At 29.5% G+C, this 23,654-nt stretch overlaps 1 protein-coding gene across 1 annotated transcript in view; it reads left to right on the top strand.

Moving 5' to 3' along the window:
- Positions 1-23,654, top strand: part of LOC142330047 (dopaminechrome tautomerase-like) — a 203,340-nt gene that overhangs the window by 152,104 nt on the left and 27,582 nt on the right. The window contains exon 2 of the mRNA XM_075375072.1: positions 11,137-11,437. Coding sequence (XP_075231187.1) covers positions 11,141-11,437 — 297 coding nt within the window. The 5' untranslated portion in view covers positions 11,137-11,140. The remainder of the gene's footprint in view (positions 1-11,136; positions 11,438-23,654) is intronic.

The raw sequence follows: 23,654 nt of genomic DNA on the forward strand, positions 1-23,654 counted from the left end.
GAATAGATATACCCAGAAAGGAGAAAATAAAGAACTAAAGATAAATGAATATCAGCATTATTTATGAGATGGTAGCTAAAAGCTTAATTGTCGAAAAGTGCAAAAATGATAAATACTGGTCGTAAAAGAGTGAAGTATCTAACGCAAGCTGTTGAGAGACAAACTGAAAACGGTATGTAACGTTAAAAATAAATCACGTCAAGAATTGAGATGAGAGAAATGTTACAGCGGTGGCTTGGAGATGGAAACTTCCTCTCGACCTAATTTTCCTTCAATCCTATTAAGAAGCAAAGCAACCATTACTTTTCTACAGAAAATTTTACGAACAACCGATATATGCATGTTGTTCGGCAAAGAGAATTCATGGCAAAATTTCTAAAAATAAAGAAACACTTTGGCCCTTACTTCGTCACAATCACACACACACACACACAAAAGGAAAGTATTAAAAGGTCAAGTTAAAATCAGAACCTTGCATCGTTCGATCAGTAATTTAAGGAAACTGATTTTATTTCGGCTTTATCTTCATAACAGATGTATAATAGTTGGACAACATAAAAATACTTCACCCTTTTCATGGATAACCGAATAATTTTGTAATTTATCTTTTATTTTATTTATTCTTTTAAGTGTTGGCTTTATTCTTACTTTATGTGTTTGATAAAGGATAAAATTTATTAAAAAAAAAAAAAAAAAAATCATAACCTCATTTTTCCGATACCGAATTTCAAAAGCAAATTTTTAATTCATGTCATTGACTTTGATAATGTACTGTACCCAGTGGGAAATAGGTCTATTACAAAAACAATGGATTTAATGTATATATACACCTTTCTATTTACTCAATTAATAACAATAATTTATAAAACAAAAACAACATACTATTTTAATTTGTATTGACTAGTACACTATTTGTTTTTTAACAATACAAATATATTAATCTCATAACGCCTACAATAGTTCAAGTGAAAGCAATGTAATAGAATAATAGTCGTTCTATTAACTTACGTAATAGTTAAACAGTAGTTATTGAATTTAATAATATATATTTAATCTTAAAAGTCTTATTAATAACATTAAAAAAATACCGAAAGGGCTTAAAATATAAGAATTAAAGTGTAATTCTATTGAAAACTGCAATTAAATTTTATTATTTATTTTAATGAAATATTACATTGATAGAATACCGTAAAATAATATTTATTGAAAATAAACCATGATTTAGAAGTTTGTGAATAGACTACGCACGATTTGAATTATACCTAACTAACCACACAGAATAAACTTATAATTTAAAACTGATAAACCATCAAAATTTATAAGATTTATTATTTTAAGTTCCGGGAAGTTAAAATAAGTATGTATAGTGATATCAAAAAATGATCTCTTCCAGAATTCATCAATTTCTTTTATAATTTTTTTCCACGTCTAAAGTTCAAAATAATTAAACCTTGGTTACAGGACTTTGAACAGCTTTAAACAGGGTGTTCGACGAGTAACAGCAATAATTCAAAGATTCCAAACTTAATTGTTGAGGACCGTAATAGATTCGCTGTGGTTTGTTAGAGTTAGAGAGATTCAAGATTATTCAGGATTACCTTCTGTTTACGAAGAGATTCAAAATATTAGCTCACGATACAAGCAGAGGTTAGATAACCGTGTAAATTATCTGGCAGTAAATCTACTGTCAGCGATGACACCAGGCGACTAAAACGTTTCCTTGTTCTGGACGTGGGATACGTAACCAGAGGAATGACCTGGAGAAGGAACCTAGGAATGGGAACACAGGATGAATCTGTCATTGAGTAATGGAAGTCACTTTGGTAGTCTACGAATTACAGCTATTTCTATTTACTAACAAATATTTTTTTTATCTATAATGTTGTTTCCATATATTGGTATTGAGGGCATTGTATTTTTTATTTTTTTATATTATTTTTTTATCTTTCTGCGATTTATTTGTAGTGGTAGTTAGGTAAGGAACTTTATTTGGACTCCTTATACAAGTGCTTTTTCTATATATGAGGTGTTTTCGTTGGGAACCTTTATTCACATGATTATCATGAATAAAATTTGCTTATGGTACCCTATTAGATACCGATTGTAAATGCTCAGAAATAGAAAAAAATAAATAAATAAAGTCTTTACTTTGGGTTATAAGCATCAAGAACAGTTTAATGTTAAGTCATGATAATTGGTTAGGAAATTTTTGTATTATGATGTTTAATGTTATTCAATTTTCATTTCTAAACTGAAGAAGTTGAAAAATTAAACAATCCTATATATCTAAAAGATGTAACATCATTACAAACAACATAATTTATAATGCTAATACCAAAAAAATCGTTTACACTACGAAGTGAAAAATTGAAAAATATCACAACTGAAGCTATTGTTAATATAACTGTAACGTGCACGCGTGCGACTTGAGCTTTAATTGAGAAATTTACAGCTTCACCTACAAATTAAACACTACTGGATAAAGTCGTAAAAAACTTCCCGTTAATTACTAGTAAAAATAATATTACGGGTTATGTTTAAATTACCCAATTTAATTTATTCATACAGAACAACAGACTGACACTCAATAATAGTAAATGATCAGACAATAATGAATTGTTTAGCGTTTGAAAAATGCCGCGCTTGATCGGGATTTGAATCCGGAATCCCTGGTAAAATTAAAACACGTCACCACTCCACCACGGAGGTAAACCGATTTACTATAATTACAATTTGGCAGTCACGGTTTCTACTAATAATTTTGGAAACACTGTTCTCACAAACTATTCTATTGTACCGCTGACCACAGTACTAATATATATATATATATATATTTACAAAACGAAATAATGAATTATAGTTGTTTTATTAATGAAATGCTCATTATAATTATAGCCTACTGTTATTATAATCTAATAAACATTTTTACATGTTTTTTTTTTTAATTATTTTGTTTTAATATTTAATTTCATCTGTTGCGTTAAAAATTGCTTAAATATTTCCCAGTTAATTTGAAAATATTTATTCGTTTAGCGAATTTATCTAATAATTTTAAATTAATTACCAAAAATATTATGGGACTACATAAATTGGCAAGTACAGTGAAGAAGACAATGCAAACATAACGGTTATGTAATTTAAAATATGCCAATGGCAAGAATAATTCTTACTTACAATATTAGAGATGAAAAAGACTTACAAAGAAGTCAAAGAGCATGGTAATTTGCAAATCAACCAAAAGAGCAACAATTAGGATCGGGAGAAATAAAATTGAGCAAGTGGCATCCTTCAAGTACCTGGGGTGTATCATTAAGGAAGATATGAAGTGTGATCAGGAAGTTAAAGTACCAATTGCTACGGCAAAAGAAAACATTCAGAAAAATGAGGAGAGTGATATGTAGCAAACTAGATCTGCGATCAGGAAAAAACTTGCGAAATGTCTGTGTGGAGTGTGGCTCTTTATGGGGCAGAGACGTAGACTATTAGGAAGGGAGAGGAGAAAAGATAGAAGGCCTTTGAAATGTGGGTTTGGAGGAGGACGGAAAATATCAGCTGGACGGAGAGAGTTCGGAATGAGGAGGTGCTTCATACAGTGGAAAAAGAGAGGACGATTATCGAAATAATAAAAATAAGAAAATGCAGTTGGTTGGGATACTTACTGAGACGCGACTGCCTGTTGGTGACGGCATTGGAGGGATTTGTAACAAGGAGGACAGAAACAGGTCGGAAATGAATGAAAATGGTAGATAATATAAAAAGGGAAGAAAGTTACTATAAAATGAAACGGATGGCACAGAATCCAGCAGAATGGAGGGCGGCCATGTATAAACTTGCCTTTGGGCAGAACAGTTACTATTATTACAATATTACATATTGAAAAATATACAATAAAGTAAAATGATCATTAAATAAAATATTACATATTGAAAATTAATATTGTATATATAAATATCGCTATATACAAAAAATGAATGAAGGCGAACCTCGTCGAACATACGGAAAAAGACAATTTCTAAAATTTTAATAATATAAAGGATCGTGATCCTACTTCACAGCGATCCTTGCGATACTCCTGTTTAAATTTTTCCTGTGAAAAATCATTAAACTAAAATTCGGATTAACCAATTCGTATGTTTATAATTATTGTATTGAAGTGATTACCCTTTAATCCACAATTCAATTTAATATATTTATAGTAAAATATTGTCTATTTTTTTATAATTAATTCAAAACATAAGCTGGAAGCTTATACGTGGGAATATGGAAGGGAAATTTTGTAACGTAATCCCAGACCGGGATTCAAACTTGGGAGCTTCCGGTTGAGAGTCTGTGACATTATTTTTAGTTTTTCTCCATTTTTGTTTAAAAAAAAATATATATTATTTTTGCCTTTACATTTAAATACATTTTGCATATTCTTGCTATGCTAACATTTCTTGCAGTTTTGATCATTTTATTATTAATTGTTAAATAAGGATTATATTAATAATTACAAGGAAATATTTTAATAGATTCTTTTTTACTACTTTTTAAGGATTTTATTTTTATGATTCAATAAGACTCAGAATTAGTAGAAAGCAAACAAAAATGCGTGAAGAATAGGGAAAAATCGGAAAAGGGAAAAAGGAGAAAACGGGAAAATAAAAAGGAGAAAACGGAGAAAATTAAATGGAAAGGGGAAAGAAGAAAAAATGAAAGGGGAAAAAGGGAAAGATGAAGGGAAACGGTAATAAGAGGGAAATACACGGGGGATGAGATGTGTAAGGGGGGAAAGTGACAAATAACCTGGGGAAAAGTTAAAAAGGAACAGGGGGAAAAGGAATAGGGTAAGGGGAATAGGGGAAAGGGGAAAAGAGTAAACGGGAGATAGGGTAAAATGGAAAAATGAAAAGGTTTAATTTTTTTGAATTTCAGTAATGTTCATTTTGTTAATATTTTATCAAACTTTCAATTGTGTTTATTTAATCTATATATATATATAGATTAAATCTATCAATAGCGAAGCATTGCCAGGTCTGCTAGTAATTAATAAGTGCACATTAAGAGTAATTAAGTAACAATTATTTTATGAATAAAATTATGACTTTTAATATATTATAAACTTATGCGCATTAACAATGCCAACCAACTACAAATTTGCATAACTTGTATGTTACAAGTTATGCAATACTTTTTCATTAACAAATGAAAAAGTATTTTTACAATATTTTACTAATTCAAATTAGTTTATTTTTAAATATACTTGAACTTGGGATAAATTAAATTTAACCTACCAAAAAAACTAACTTATATTTGCTGAAATTAATAACAAACTTTATTCACAACATTATCAATCAATTCAACTTACTTTTTTTATCATCAAAACCTTAAATTTATATAATTTGACATTCAGTTAACAAGAGTAACCGGTTCGTGTAAATAAACATTAATAATTCTACTCCTATACATCTATTCAAATCAAAGAATACTTTAATCGACTTTAAAAAAAAAAAACCTTGACGAAAGTGACAGATATAAAGATTGAAAGATTATAATTTCTAATCTGATTATTAATCTATTAATTTGATTCAAAGAAACTAACATCATTCTTCTCTACGAATTATCAGTTGCATGTACAAACAATTTTAAACGATTTTTAATTACAATAATAAAATTTAATACAAGATCTAATATAGAATAGAAATTTAGTCAATTTTTATACTTTTTTAACGACAAAAATCAGCTTGATTATTAAAAAATTAAGCATTTTATTATAAAAATAAATATATCTTCAATCCTACCGATAATTAATTTATCAGCGATATCTACGGCTTTTTCATCTCACATATTTCAGTAGAAATCGTGAATTCAAACTGGGGTACATTCCATAAATCCACTGCAAATTTTCTTATACTTCCGGTTATTTTGTATTTTACCGAGGAACTGCTGTCTTGTTTTTATTGGTTACGAAAACTTAATTTTTTTCTTTGGTCACTCACAATTGCAGAACTTTGCTATGCCAAATTTTCTGCGTTTAGCAGATTTCATACTTCTTTACGTAAGGAATAATTCGTAACTTTTTTTGCAAAGCGAATGATTGCAGTCTGTTTTTTTTTTCACTCGTTCTGTAGTTCAACTGTACACGAATTATTTACGTACTAAAAGGTCTTTGTGGCAATGAAAACTGACTAAAATATGTTTCCGTATGAAATAGGAATAGCCTAAGTGAGAAAAATGTAAAGGATAGTTTCCGATAATTCTGCCGTTACATCGTAGATAACAGATTAGTTTCTTATTCCGGTAATTACTCATAGCCAATTTTTTTTTTGTTTTATCTATATCATTTTATTTCAGTAAATGTAGGTTAGTAGTCAGAAAAAAGCAGTTTGTATTACAATTCCGTATGAATTGATTAACAATTGGTGATTTTATCTTTAATGTGAAACCTTAACCCACCGGCTTGGTCTAGTGGTGAACGCGTCTTTCCAAATCGGCTGATTTCGAAGTCGAGAGTTCCACCGTTCAAGTCCTAGTAAAGGCAGTTACTTTTATACGGATTTGAATACTAGATCGTGAATACCGGTGTTCTTTGGTGGTTGGGTTTCAATTAACCACACATCTCAGGAATGGTCGAACTGAGACTGTACAAGACTACACTTCATTTACACTCATACATATCATCTTCATTCATCCTCTGAAGTAATATCTGAATGGTAATTCCCGGAGGCTAAATAGAAAAAAGAAATAAAGTTGAAACCTTAAAATCCACTTAATACGCGCAGGTTATTTTTGCAAAATTCCGAACAAAATGGTGCGAGTGGTACATGACTATACGGTAAAGTTTGTAGCAGCCATTTCTACATTTTGTTATCAGTTATTGAATAACTTTTTATTGCTTTATTTATACAGTAAAATATAATAATACACCGTAGATCAATAATAAAAACCAAGATATTTAATTGTATGAAGAAATAATTTCGAAATTTCAAATAAAAATTAGAATATTAAAAATACTGTTATTATTTTTGCTTAGTAATCCAGTCGAACGTATATTATTGTTATTATTATACCCGCATGTTAAAAAAATATAATTTTTATCGGATCATACTTGTCAGTAATCTGAGGATGTAGTATGACATTTTCTTATTAGTCTATTTAAGATATTACATGAATTGAACTGAAGGTATTGTCTTTCGCACCGACAATCTAAGCAACAGATACGCATGCTCAGACCAGTGTTATTAGCAAATCAGACGAACTAAATAATTCGTTCTCAAAGTGGGCGATAGCGCTCCCTTCTGGGCGCTGGAGGCCTTCAAGGGGTGCGATAGAAAGCCGACAGAATATTGGGGGCGTTCAGGCGGTATAGCAAAGCGATGGCTGATTAAAAATTATGTTTTCCTGATATTTCAAACTGAAATGAAAAATAAAATGTAAGTTTCAACTCAGAAATTGGATTTTCCACGTTTAAAAACAATAATTGCAGTTGCTGTTTTTAAGAGCGCATCTTAAAAACAGCAATTGCAATTATTATTTTTAACAGTTTAAAAATTTTGGGGGCGTTAGAAAATATTCGATTGTCAATGTGGGCGGAGGGCGAAAACGTTTGAGAATCAATGATCTATAACTTGCAGTATCATTTAAAAGATTAAGTTATGATCATACTTACGTAGTTACATATATATATATATATATATATATATATATATATATATATATAGCTTATAATTTTATTTAACCAGTTATAGAAATTATTTTTAATCATATCAGCAGAGTTATGATCTTTTTTTCTTCATAAACAGATCACGTATGTAAAACCAGTTTATTATTAATTACCTATTCAGTTCATTGTACATAAGTATTATATATATGAAGCTAGTCCTTCATATCTGTAGTGTCCTATTTTAATACTTTACTTAAACAGTATTATTTATTGTACTTAATTACCACCGTACTTACAACTGCAAAAGAAAATTATTCTAGAAATACAAGGACTTCTACTTTTAGATTTAAAAAAAATTCTGTGTCTCTTATTTAGCAAGTTTATTTTCTTAAACACACTGCCCTTTTTTCTAATTTATCTTCTACAAATATATCAATTAATTTCTCTTACTTCAACATAATTAATTAATTTTCTAAAAGTAATGTAAATTTATCACACAATTCTTTTTTATTTTTATTTAATATTCCATAGAACAAAATACTTATTTCTAGTATTCATTTATATTTCATTAAAATCCATCAAATATAGCCCAGATACAAATTTAAATTGAAAAAATATAACAAAACATCTATATTTATGATAGTTAAAATATTTTCGTTAACTTAATCTACTTTTCATATATATGAAAAATCAGAGTATAATTCTGCACGTATGAATATTCCACTCGCTTACCCAAATAAGATGTTGGAGTATGAATTAATTGTTGGAAGTTTTAAGTGAACTCTTAACGATTTTTCAACTCAACATGAGATGATGACAAGCATTTACGATATTATTACTATCGAATAATGTAAATTATTACCCCTTTTCCAGAAGTGTCAACTCTTCAACGAATGATATGATACATTTTATCTGATTATTAGTTCATTATATTCGAATATTTAGCGCAATTAGTTTTAAATGTGTATTGCACCCTGTATAATTAAAAGACAAATATCTATTCTTCGTTATATTGGATAGTACATTGGTAAAATATTCTTTACTGGTTAAATAAAATATTTATTGGCGTATAATTTAAAAGATAACGTACAATGGGATAAAATTTTAATCGTATATTCTACGTGTCTCCGAGTACTTCAGAATGAATTAGTTCCTTAACGAAGTTCTGTTAAAACAGATTATATCGTCCGTACCTAATTATATATAAATCAAAATAAGTTCCTAATATGAAAATAAAAACGCAATTTTTCAAGTTTTTTTATAGAAGCAGCTTTACTTATATATATATATATATATATATATTCCACTTATTAAGTATGCCTGAGAACCGAATTCTAAAACAACTTGTCACATGGTGTATTAACAAAAAAACCTGTGGGGAAAATATGTTGGAGAAATCCAAAGATATCTTCAAGAGATTGGCTTGCGGTTGGGGACACTTGTGATAAAATTAAAATTAACTACGCATTTCAAAACAATAAGGCCAGACTAATACAGAAATTCAAGAGGAACTGAAATATGGATGACTAAAAGTGGTCCAATGTGGGCTCAAAAGTAAATATATATATATTTTTTTTTTTCATTATAGTACATAAATAGTGCTAATACGAAAGATTCAGTTATTGCCTTTGTACAAAAATCAAGGCACAATAACATTTTCTAATTTATAACTGATGACTGGAAAACAGTTTAACCCCATTTTAATAAATTAAATGCCAAAATGAATTTTGTCTTTTTTTAATTTCGTTCACAGTTACTACATAACTATCATATTATAGAAAGCAAGTTAAAATATTACTACACGAAGAAAGGCGTTGAAAAAATACGATGTCCTCTCTTTTTAGGCATCCACTATTCACTCAGTAAAGGAGTTCTGGAAAAATGTATACTTAAAACCATTATAAAATTTATAAAAGGATTATTAGATCGGCCCAGCGTTTTTTCTTACGTTCTAAGAAAACATACATCCAAACTGATATTAAAATTTATATGTAATTTTTTTTAACTAAAGCTTTTATTCAAAAATGGAATTTCATGCAAAAAAAAAACAAATATGAGGAAATTTTCTTAAAAAAACGCCAAAACCCATACAACTTTAACAATAAAAAAAAAGTTGTTATCCAATTAGACAAAATTAAAAGAATCAATAAACGAACGATAAACAATTAGCCATAGAAAAAAAATCAAGGAATAGTGTTAATAATAAAGAAGAGAAATGAATAATGTTAGTAATTATTTATGATATAATAATATATAAAAACAATGGACTATAAAAAAAGGATGAGTCATTACTTATATAAAAAGAATTGAGTGAAATAAATTTAATCAGCTATTCATCGTGTTTTAACGGAAGGTCAAATTATTTGTTTCTGTAATTATTGTGTGATACAGTGAAGCGCTAAAAATGTTTGATGGTTTTCCACTTTCTCTTTTATTTAATGTCGGAAAATTGAATTTCGCCAGCGTTTTAATTTTAAGTCTTAAGTCTATATTGTGTGTGTGTGTGTGTGTGTGTGTGTGTGTCGGTGTGCACGCGCACACTACTTTTGATTGGAAACGTTGGACAACTAATTAAAATAATACTATTTGTATTTAATAGTACAAATATTATATTATAAACAGTAAACATTTCTATTTATAAATATTTACGATTATTAATAATAAATAGTACTATTGTAATAATACAAATACTATTATTTTAATACAAATATTAATTGTATTTTAATAACACTATTTACAATTGCTGCTCCTCAGCAATGTATATTTTTAAAAATCACCCAAAAACTTATTTCATTTTCAACACGTCTCATCTCCAACACCTTTGTTTTTCTCTTTCCTTTCTTACCACCGGTAAAATGCGGGCTCAAAACCTATTTCCAGTTCGTCCTGACGTTTTACTAGTCGGATCGAGTTGATTTTTTTTATTCTGCTCAGAATGGCCCGATATGTCATCAATTATCGAAAGACCATTAAGTCATTTTTCTGTGAGTCATAACCTTCAAAATTTCCTCAATTAAATAATAAATGAGGATTTTTTTAGGAATTCTCAGAGTAGATTCAAGTTTGGGGTCTGATGACGCTTAATGAGATACCTGTGGGTAATTTCGAGCAGAACAGAAAAAAAATCAGCCCGATCCATCCAGTAGAATGCCCAGATGGCCTGGAAATAGGTTTTCAGCCTATTTTTTTTAATATGTAAGATTCGACTTACTATTTGATTCCCAAGTTTGTATTCCATAAGCCAGTGCAGATCTTAGTATTTGTTCAAGCACAAAGAACAAGCACTAAGATCTCTCTAACGAAAGATGTGACTTCCCGACTGTGATCCAATACACATGTCGAAATTTCTAAACTAATCTTTTTCGTAGATTCGAAATATGTTTGCTCTACCTACGGATTTAAATAGTTTTCCTTAAATAAAATTTAAAATGATTTTCACAAGTCAAGTCCTTAAAGAAAATTATAAATTTATTTTTATTTTCTTTTGTTTTCAGAAAGATGAAAGGAAGTTACGGAATTAGACCAGTATTAATAATTATATTAGCAATAATATCATGGTGCCATAGTGAACTGGATGTAATTAATGAATGGGGACTATTTTCATTCGATACACCGTTTAATTATCCAAAAACAGAAGATTATACACCTGCCAGAACCGTATTTACCGGTTTTGAAGTAGGTTGGGATAAAATATATCTAAGTTTACCAAGATTTCAACCTGGTGCACCGACAACATTAGGCTTTATTCCACGTAATAAACCTGGTTCACATGGTGATGTTTCTCCACCTATTCAGGTAAATATAAATTTAAATCTTTACAGAAATAATAATAATAATAAATGTATTTAAATATAAAAATAAAAATAAATTTTATTTTATTTACTTTAAGTTAATTAAGTTTATTTTATATTTATTAGTTATTTTATCAAAAGAATCATTAAAATAATAAAAAAATAAACTTTATGAAATTTCTAATGATATCTTTTAAACTTCTTTAAACAACGCAAATATTGATATCACTTTTATTTTTTTCCCTCCATTTTTTAAGGTGTTACATCATATAATCAATCGTTTAAGCAATAATTAATTACATTTTTTCAAATTATTAAAAACGAAATTACCACATATAATATTTAATTGGCTAATAAACAGTTTTATTAATAGTTCCCTAAAGCTAACTCTGACATTTTGGGTGTCCTACTTAATTTTAGTTATCTAATCACAGTATTGGTATTACATATATTTTACACATAAAAATTATTTTTTATTATTCTACAATAGTTTAAATAAAAAAGTATGTAACGGTTAGTCAGTAGTTGAATTATACATTATTTTAACTGCATTACTGAAATAAAACGACTAAAAATAAAAATTAAAAAAAGTCCTTTTAATTACGATAAAAGATAACTTACATAAATTATATTATTTTATTACCAACAGATCCGGCAATGCTTCGCTATTGCTAGAATATATATATATATATATATATATATATATATAGATTAAATGAACATAATTGAAAGTTTGATAAAACATTAACATAATTAACATTACGGAACTTCACAAAATTTAACCATTCCCTTTTACCCTTTCCTCTTTTCCCTTTCTCCCTTTCCTTTTTCCCTTATCCCCATTTTCATTTTTTACCATATACCCTTTCTCTATTTCCCCCTTCCCTTTACCATTTCCATTTCTCCCTTGTTCTTTACCGTTTCCCCAGTTCTCTTTCCCTTATTTCCCTTTACCCTCCCTATTTCCCAGTTTCCCTTTTTCTTTTTTCTCCTTTCACCTTTTTAATTTTTTCCCCTTCTTCTCTTTTTACCTTCTTCTCTTTTACCTTTTTCGACTTTTCCCTTTCTCTCTTTTTTCCCGCGAGTAAATCGGTCCAGTAGTTTTTTAGTCTACAGCAGACTAAAATATCGAAATATCTGCTATAGTAGACTGTATCGGAAACATTGAAATGGAATCGTAAAATATTTAGTATACCTGTGTTTTGCTTTTACGTCAAACAGATAGCGCTGTTTTGCAAAAAAAGCATGTTTTTACTTGTAACAGGTGTGATATCATTAGTATATAAATAGTAGATATATAAAAACACGCGCGTATTTGAATGCAACGTTTTAAAAAAATTTCAAAGCAATCGGTAAAGAACTTTCGGACATTTAAGATTTTGAACAAACGAACATTTACATTTTTGTTTATATAGATTGTTAATTATTTGGCTTCTACAAAAATTAATATTTTTAAATTTTTTAGTTGCCCCCCTAAATGAAGATATATGGGTAATGAGTAAAAAAATAAATTTCTTATTCTAATCGGTACATAGTAACACAATGTATAGATCACGTCATTAATAGGAAAATATGCTAGTACACGGATAAAAAAAAACCGCCCCAACATTTGCCAGGCTAGATCAAGGGAAATAGTAATAAGACCTTATCAGATCAGCATAATAAAACATACAATTATTTAGTACCTTTATTTAATATATATAGGTACTAAACAAAAAAAAAACTGTGTCAGAAGGACGAATTTCCGGTTTTAGTTAACAAAGAAAGAATGTTGCACTGCTATAATGGTTTTTGAAAATATTATTACTTTCGATGTTTTAGCTACCTTTCGATATCTTTTTATATTTCATGTTAAAGTATGCGTTTTTTTATAATACTGCGAGGTACTGTGTATTGTTCCAATAAATACATTATACTTGTATATTTGTGTTTTTTCTTCCTCCTTCACACATAATTGTTGAGTTGTGACTGCATCAGTTAATACTGTTTATTACTTGCCAACAACTCACTTTGATACTTTTACCCGTAATTTTTGTGATTTTTGAACCGTGCTCACAAAAAAAGAAAAACAAGTTTAAATTGACCCAAAACGATTAAAACTTCAAAACTGATTTTACGGACACTAACACCATTCCTTCATGTTATATTACATTTTGGATTATTGCGAAATTTGGATTATTCGCTATAGTACTTAAGTACTATAGCGAAAGCACCACCTGGCGGTGCTTGAAAAAATATAATTTTGACTTTCTAACATGTCACTCTTTTAGTGTTACATCATGAAAACCTTGAAAACGTTTCCAAAAACCCAGTTTCTTGCCTATAACTCCTCCGGTTTTGTATGAACAAATTCGCTTGAAAATCAATAGGGTTCTATTCCTAGTAGGTTTATATCACTCCACCAAGTTTCGGCAATATCGGTTAAGATTTTGGTCTGGTAAGCGGACGAAAGAATCTTATACAAACATTTGTATACAGAGTGTTTCTAAAATGGTGAGTTGGGTATAATTTTTCGGATTCTAATTGCAAAGCTGAACAAAAATCATCCTTAGGATGGCAAATAATCCTTCGTTCTCCCACTGTCCGCCATTTTGTTATTTTTATATAATAATTTATATATCAAGTTCGGATAAACGAATCACATTAATATTTAGTAAGCGTCTTGGTAATAAACTTTTAAAATTAACAAAAAATTATATTATATCCTAAAAAATTACTTATATCCTTCGTAAATTACAGAATGACGTCCATTTATATTTCAATGCTTTATATCGCCATAAATATTAGTTTTATCAAAATTTATGTTATTTGCTAAAATATTTAAGCTTTTATTTTAAACAAAATGACATTTTATTTTTAAAAATTGCTTAACAAATAGTCGAGTTAAGGCAAAAAATTGATATTGTAATTATGTGCCTGTCTTCATGTCCACCACTTTATTTTCAATTCGATGAAATATTATTTATTGTTAATACTATTATTGTAAATTAGTATCAATTTAAGTAATAATTTTGTCACAGTAATAGACCTAATAATTTTTTTTTTTTGTCTTCAGTCATTTGACTGGTTTGATGCAGCTCTCCAGGATTCCATATCTAGTGCTAGTCGTTTCATTTCAGTATACCCTCTACATCCTACATCCCTAACAATTTGTTTTACATATTCCAAACGTGGCCTGCCTACACAATTTTTTCCTTCTACCTGTCCCTCCAATATTAAAGCAACTCTATTCCAGGATGCCTTAATATGTAGCCTATAGGTTAGGTAATAATATTTAATTATATTTTTTCCAAATTCTTCTTTCTTCATCTATTTGCCGCAATACCTCTTCATTTGTCACTTTATCCACCCATCTGATTTTTAACATTCTCCTGTAGCACCACATTTCAAAAGCTTCTAATCTTTTCTTCTCAGATACTCCGATCGTCCATGTTTCACTTCCATATAAAGCGACACTCCAAACATATACTTTCAAAAATCTTTTCCTGACATTTAAATTAATTTTTGATGTAAACAAATTATATTTCTGACTGAAGGCTCGTTTCGCTTGTGCTATTCGGCATTTTATATCGCTCCTGCTTCGTTCATCTTTAGTAATTCTACTTCCCAAATAACAAAATTCTTCTACCTCCATAATCTTTTCTCCTTCTATTTTCACATTCAGTGGTCCATCTTTGTTATTTCTACTACATTTCATTACTTTTGTTTATTTTCATGCGATAGTTCTTGCGTAGGACTTCATCTATGCCGTTCATTGTTTCTTCTAAATCCTTTTTACTCTCGGCTAGAATTACTATATAATCAGCAAATCGTAGCATCTTTATCTTTTCACCTTGTACTGTTACTTAATAATTATGACACAAAATTAAAACATCAATTTTCTGCCATAATTCGACTACTTGTTAACTGATTTAAAAATATAAAATGTCTTGTTTTTCAAAATAAAAGTCTTAATATTTTAATAAATAACATAAATTTTGATAAACCTAATATTTATGGAGATATAACGGATTGAAATATAAAGATGGCCGCCATTTTGTAATTTTCGAAGCTATTTAAGTTCTGAATTTTTACCAATTTTAAAACTTTATTACAAAGACGTTTATCAAATATTGATGTGATTCGTCAAACCGAACTTGAGATATAAATTATTATATAAAAATAACAAATTAGCGGACAGCGGGAGAATGAAGGAGAAATTGTTTCTAGAACTTGAACTATTTGTATTTATCAAATTACTGACTGGAAAAAGAAATAAATGATTTAAATAAAGATTTAAAATATAAGCTAAAAATTAAGTTGGATATTATAAAAATTACTCCGAACAAAAATAAAGAGAGACTTGTATTCTGTGTATAAAAATATCAATAAATATTTTGTACGAGAATGTTTGTTTTTTTCTTAATCAGTACCCACCATAACACGTAAAAACAATCGGCTGTATTCGATAATGTCCGTCTATCTACGGGATAGAGGACGTTGAAAAGTAGTTGAAAGTAGGTAGTTGAAAGCATCGCAACCCTGCTTTCTTACGTATATGATATTTCACATAAACATTGTCGTAATTTGATCGCTAAAGAACATCATCATATTTATAATACGTGTGTGTGTATGCAAAATATCTTTCTTCTTGCTTCATTCAAAACAACACAAAGAATTTTAGTTTTCTAATTACTACAAAAATTATAATTAATTAATCCTTCAACACAATCTTGAATAAATTGAAATTATTATTTTTCTTAAATACGCAAGTTTTCCTTAAATCTTTTTTATTTTATTTTTTTGTTTAATGATAGCCGTCTTTTAAGTCTTACTCATAGTCCAAAGAAGCTATCTAGATCTCTCCATCATCGTTAAATTAACAAAATACATGTCATCTAAAAAAAGTTGTTCCCTGCGATGCCAGTAATTATAAAAAAAATAAAATTGAATATATTCATTGTTGTACAATCATAATTAATTTGGTAGAATAGATTAATCAATTTAATATTTTCTATAACATTGATATACCATGTCAGAAAATCAGACATCAAATCGCGAATAACTAGCGAGTTGTCCAATTTTAAATTACATTTGCATTATTAAATAAAGAACAAAACCCTTCTTTAACATCATATGAAACAAGACTTGTTAATTTTAGTATCAAATGACGTAATATTTTTTCCAAAATAATAGAACTAATAATTATGACACAAAATTCACATCAGTTCTCCTATCCTCGACTATTTAATAACCGATTTAAAACATGACGTTAACGTTACATATACATGATTATGATGTTGATGAGTGATGTTCTATGTTACAACAACAACGAAGACATCATATCAATCAGCGAAGGTGAAGAAGAACCAGCAGTCAAGGTAATTTTTAATTCAATCAATGCTAAAATAAAAAAACCGTAATGATTTTAAAAACAGAAAATAAAATAGACTATAATACATTTGATTGGTCAAGTATATTTAATTACATAAAATACAGATACATAGCTAAATTGAAATTTGCATTTCATCCAGAAAATAACTATACATTTTATATAGAACATCCCTGTGTACTTAAAGACTTTCATTAGTTAGAATCAAAAAAACACAGATCCGATTATGAAAACACAACATAATTTTTTTTTGCTCATAGTAAATTTTTGTAGTAAACAACATAATTTTTTTTTTTTTTTTAATTTCGTACGAGTGTTTTTGTAGGCCTCCAGGGTAGAGATTTCACTCGTTAAAAAAAATCTCAATGAATTAGTGCCACAGTAAAAGCTGTCACATATATAAGCGAAAACGGAACTTCCTACGAGGAAAAACGGGAAGATCCAAGATGGCGGCTGCGATACTAGCGCTCCTAGTGGTCACCAGGAGAACTAGTGGCGCAGTACAAGCTGTCACATATATAATTTTTTTTTCTCTCAATAGAAAAAAGGGAAAAGGGAAATTCCCACGAAAAAAATGGGAAATCCAAGACTGCGGTTGTGACACTAGCGCTCCTAGTGTTCATCAAAAGAACTAGTGGCGCACGGAAAATCCAAGATGGCGGCTGCGACACGAGCGCTCTTAGTGGTCACCAGGAGAACTAGTGGCGCAGTACAACTGTCACATATATAAGGGAAAAGGGAACTTCCCACGGGGAAAAAGGGAAGATCCAAGATGGCGGTTGTGACACTAGCGCTACTAGTGGTCACCAGAAGAACTAGTGGCGCACGAGAAAATCCAAGATGGCCGTTGCGACACTAGCGTTCCTAGTGGTTACCAAGAAAACTAGTGGCACAGTACAACTGTCATATATGTAAGGGAAAAGGGAACTTCCCACAGGTAAAAAATGGAAATCCAAGATGGCGGCTGCGGCACGAGCGCTTCTAGTGGTCACCAGAAGAACTAGTGGCACAGTACAACTGTCATAAGGAAATCCTAGATGGCGGCTGCGACACGAGCGCTCCTAGTGGTCACCAGAAGAACTAGTTGCGCAGTACAACTGTCAAAGGGAAATCCAAGATGGCGGTTGCGACACGAGCGCTCTTAGTCGTTACCAGAGAAATATTGGTGCAGTACATTGAATGTGGGAGGCGGTGGTGGAGGTTGGTTGGTGGGTGGGTGTGGTGTAGGTGTGTGTAGGTAGGTAGATGTGTGTGTGTTAGTGTACAGACTGATATGACGTTAAGATTCACAGCTTATGTAGAATATTTTTCACTCATTACATCAGTGAGCCACTGCAGCCGATTGGTTTAAGGCGTCAGTCAGTCGCGTCCCGTCATGAACGGGTTAGAGTTCTAGTCGACCAAGGTTTTGTACACTTCAAATATTTATTTATTTAATTCAAACCGACCGGTACACAACAGCGGTCCCCCAACCTTTGAATTAATTATTACAAATAATATTCAAAGCGAATATATTACTAAGTTGGTATCCCTGCAGAATTTCAAATATGCTAAGGGAAAAGGAAATTCCCTCAGTGAAAAGGAAAATTCCCACAGGGAAAAAGGGAAATTACAAGATGGCGGATCCATTTTTGTACTACTTACGAGAAGTGTCTTAAATAAGTAAAATAAAAACTATATGCCGAAAAAAGATAGTAAAATATTATCTATTTTATTACCAAAGACGTTTTCCAATCAGATTATGTTTAACAAATAAAAAATATTGATAATTGGTCTGTATAAATTATATAATTTATTTAAAAAAAGAATATTATTTGTTTAAAAAAAATTTTTTTATGAAATAAGGAAATCTTTTTGGGGGAACACTAGAGGTACTTTCTTTATAAAAATCAAAAAATAAATATATAAGATTCATCAAAAAAAGAGAATTTTTCAGCCGATGTCAAGACATTGGTGTCTTGACATCGGCTGAAAAGTAATGTTTAATTTACATAAAGAAATACACACAGATTACACATATTTCATCCTTTTTTTGAAGCTGGTTAATAAAAATAAATTAGATAATAAATTAGTATTATAAAAATATTATCCAAAATTTGATTTTTCTTTAGTTTTTCGTCCAACAGATTTTTTTTCTATTTAATTTTAGTTTTGCATATGAAATTATTCAAAATTTCGCGTAAAATTTAATATGATTTTCACGTTTACTATATAAATAAATAAATATATAAAAAAATATATAAATAAAAAATAAAAAAAACAAAATATAAATTAATATATATATATATATATGTTAACGAATTTATGTGCATTTCATTGTGATATGTTCAGGACAATTAAGAAGACACTTTTAATTTTACAAAAACGCTTTAAGCGCTTCAAATTAAAAAAATTATTTTTTATCACTTATATTTAAATAAAGATACAGTTTTATATTATTAATTAGGCTAATATCTAAAATGAATATATGTTATACAATACTGTAATTGCATTTTATAAGTTGGTATCAACTATGATGGCGAATAGATTATGACCTTGAAAATAATTACAAAAGTAATTTACTTAATATCACGAACTATTTAATATATTGCTTGTGATCACAGAAAATAGAAGTTATTTATTTAAATCAAGAATTATTTATATTTTATTTATAAAATAATTTATATAATTATTTTTATCTATTCTTATAATTCAAACACGTACAACAAATTATAATAGAAGTCATTTGATGAATTTTTTATGAATTTATATTCAAATAAAAATAAAATTTATTTGTTTAGTAGTGTTAATAATAAAAAATAAATTATTTGTAGGATAAATTAAAATGATTAGTTTAATATTCTATGGCCTCTAGTTAGAGTAAAATAATGTTTTTATCTTTATAAGGCAATGTAAGTTTGTTCAAAATAACCGACTGGCGGCCCCATTTAATCATATAGCGTGTAATAATAAATGGCTCCTGGAAAATCGGGACCCATTTAAATTATTAAATTTTCAAAATCGTATGTTCAAAAATTAAAATATAATTAATTTTTCAGTTCTAATGTCGCTTTAACTAGCTTTACATTAGAAAATTCCAAGAAGAAACTGTGTAGTTTTCTTTTCTCGTAATTAATTTCGTTTATTCTTGTTTTCATTTTTATTTATTTATTTTTGTATAAGTATAAATAAAAATTGGCCATTGAAATAAATTAAAAAAAATAACTCCAAAAAAACCGTTTTCAAAACCTGTTACTTAAAATTTAAACCTATTTTAATTAAAATTTATAAAAAAAAAATTATTATAATAAAGTTTACAAAATATTTATAATTTTATGAAAATACAAGATCTGTTCAAAAAATAGCCGAACTTTATTTTTTTAATCTTTATTACTAATTTTACATATTACTGGTCCTTGTTCCCTTCAAAGTACTCTCTCTCCTATTCACAAACTTTTTAATGTGATCAATAATCTCAAAACGGCGTCCTTTCATCATTGATTTTAATTTCGGAATTAAGAAAACATCGCAAAATCCAGCTCTGGCGAGTAGGGAAGTTGAGGGAAGACAGTCATCAGATTTTTGGTACAAAAATGACGAATTGACAAGGCTGAGTGTGCGGGGACGCATTATCGTGGATTGTCTCGCCACAACTCTGGTCTCTTTTTGCGGATTTTTTCACGTAACCATTGAAAACGCCTTGAAAGGACACACGGTTCACCGTTTCATCTCGAGGCAAGAATTCAAAATGTAAAATTCCATTAAAATCGTAAAAAAAGAGAGCATCACTTTGACATCGGATCGAGACTGACGTACTTTCTTGGGGCGTGGTGATCCTTACCCAAACGATTGTGATGATTGAACTTTTGTCGTAGCCGTAAACCCAGCTTTCGTCTCCCGTTATGATCCTTTGTATAAATGTTTCATCATCATCGGCTTATTCAAGAAGTTGTCTACAAACATCCTCTCGGTGTTCTCTCTGCTGTCCTGTCATAAAACGAGGAACAAACTTTACTGCAACTCGATGTGCGTTCAATTTTTAGTCAAAATCTCACGGAATGATCCAGTGGAGATGCTAACCTCTTCTGAAAGTTTTCTGATAGTCAATGGCGATTTGACACACCAGATCGTTGATGATCTGAACGTGGATGTCATAAGTTGAAGCCGAAGGCCTTCATGGTCGAGGATCATCTTCAACTGACTGACGACCGCTTTTAGATCGTGAAAAACTTCGTAACATTGCGTACGAACGGACGCAACTTTTGAAAAAATCTACGTAAGATTTTTTCAAAAGTTGAAATGATTCCGTGAAAGTTTTCTAGTTTATCTTACGTTGTATCATTGCTCCCGAAAATCGCACGTTGCAAAAATCGCTACTAACATTTAAACACGTTGCACTCAAATAACAATAATACGAAAACTACACGAGATATCAACAATCCAAGAAAATTTGGTTACAGAGGAGGTTATCGGAAAACACTGCTGCCAACCGCATATCACTAAATATCTCCATTGGCACCTAATTAAAAATGTTATTACTGAACAGACTCGTATGAATAGATTTTACGTAAATTTTTGGAAATAGTTCTCAATTTTTTTGGTAAAGGTTAAATTATATATATTTTAATAATGATTGCTTTAATGTAAGGTGTTATTTTTTTCTTTAATAACAGGATTTTTTTTCGTTTTTAAAGGTTAAATATATCATAGTTCATCTCAAATCGATCTCCTAAGATCTCATTTCTCATTTAGCGTTATTTATTCCAGCAAAATATTCATGTTATTTAGCTTTATTTAGAAGTGGAAAGTTCTGAAAATTCTTACTACAAATTTTTATTTAGTTATAAAGTCTATTTCCATCATGGAACACTAGAGTAGGTTTTTGAGCACCCTGTGGGAGGCTAGACCAATCATCACCATCAATCGGTAACAAACGGGGTCCCTTGGGGCACTGTTTCGATAGGTGCAATGGGGTTATAACATCTCTTCAGACAATTGTCCGATTTTCAAAATTAAAACGGGATATTTTTTAGTAGGATGAAGGCTAAATTCTGCATGATCAGATACACTCCCAAAATATATATATATATATATATATATATATATATTTCTATACAAAGAGGAAGACGGTTTTTTTTTTTGTTCGGAATAAACAAAAACTAAATCTATCGCTACTAAATTTTTACCCATTTTTTCACGTTTCCATTTTACCCATATTTTTACCCATAACTGAGAAGGTTTTTGGATACATTTTATCTCGAAAAAAAATGTAGTAGTGGATGTTTTCCGGTTGAAGCAAAAACTTTAATGAATCGTGAACAGAGTTTGACTGAATGATTCAAAACAATAGAATGAATAATATAACAAACTAGTAGAATTATATTTAAATTAATTAAAGTAAGCTATACTGCTATATAAAGAAGAAGAGGGTTTTTATTTGTTTGGAATAAACAAAAAAACTACTTGATTAATCGCAACCAAATTTTTATAATTTTTACCCATGTTTCTTAGGTAAAATTGAATTGGGTAACCTGATTTTTGGGTATATTTCATCTCAAAATCTCTATAAATATATATGTGTAGCAGTGGAGATTTGCCGGTCGAAGCACAAACTTTAATGAATAGTAAACTGTGAATCACTGTAAGAGCTGGATTTGAACTGAGTGATGTGAATATCTAAAATCCAATTTCTATATTTTTTTTGAAATTCCGAGTTTCAAGGGTTAAATGAATTTTTAACTTTTTTTTGAATCCCTATTAATTTTAATCTGTTAATTTTTAATTTCTCGTTAACAAATGAAGAAATCGACCTGAATTTGGTGACTCTAATCTTTAGGTCAATAAACCAATTTCTACACTTTTTAAATTCGACCTTGAAAAAGAATAAAGAAAGGTAAAAAAATTTTGAACAATGATCATAAATGTCCCCAATCACGGCTATAGTAAACGAGATATTCAGTAGATTTGGGCTTGTAAATACTCTTCAGGCAAGTATTTAGGCACCCATTTTCGGGCTTTTTTAATTCTGATTTTTTAAGATGTGCGAAGTTATACGGGGCTATGGCTCAACCAAAACAGCCACCGTTACTATATGTGTGACTGGTTGCACCTCCCTCCGGTTGTAACTTGCCGACTTCCGATTTTTTTAATTTAAATATATTGATTTATTAATAATTATTAACTTCGGTAAAAATTTTTGAATTAAAATGAAAAGTACTAACTTTTATTTCACTTTTATTTCAAAATCTTATGATTTTTTCATATTTTTTTAAAATTGTTATTTATTGTAAAACTTTTTTTTATAATCAAGAGGTTAACAATATATGTATATGAATTCGGATTCGAACCGATGTGCCTTCCGCTTGTAAATTCAAAATATATCTTTAATTAAAGAGTCATCTGGCTGTAACTCTGGAACCGATGAAACTAAATACCACTTATGATATATCGTTCAAAAGCTCTCAATAAGGGAGAGCTTTATTACTGCAGTTAAGAATATCCAAATGTTTTTGGATTTTGGGCTTTTTTAGGCACATTTGGTTCAGTCAAATGTAATAAAAACGGAAGATGCATAACAGTCATAAATCCTACGGCTAATCGTTTTTGAGTTATGCGAGATACATACCTACTTACAGACTCACGCCGAAATAAGTCAAAATTGATTCAGTGATGGTCAAAATTGATATTTCCGTTGCAATCTGAAACCCGAAATTTTTCACGAACAGAATACTTCCTTTATTTCGTACAAGGAAGTAAAAAACCATAACTCTGTAATTTTATTCTTTTAGTAAATCATATATATTATTAGGAAGATTTTTATTAAGACCAATCTAACGAGAAAAAGCTCTAGTATAAAATATTCATATATAAA

This window comes from Lycorma delicatula, chromosome 9, assembly GCF_047948215.1.
Source record: "Lycorma delicatula isolate Av1 chromosome 9, ASM4794821v1, whole genome shotgun sequence".
NCBI lineage: Eukaryota > Metazoa > Arthropoda > Insecta > Hemiptera > Fulgoridae > Lycorma > Lycorma delicatula.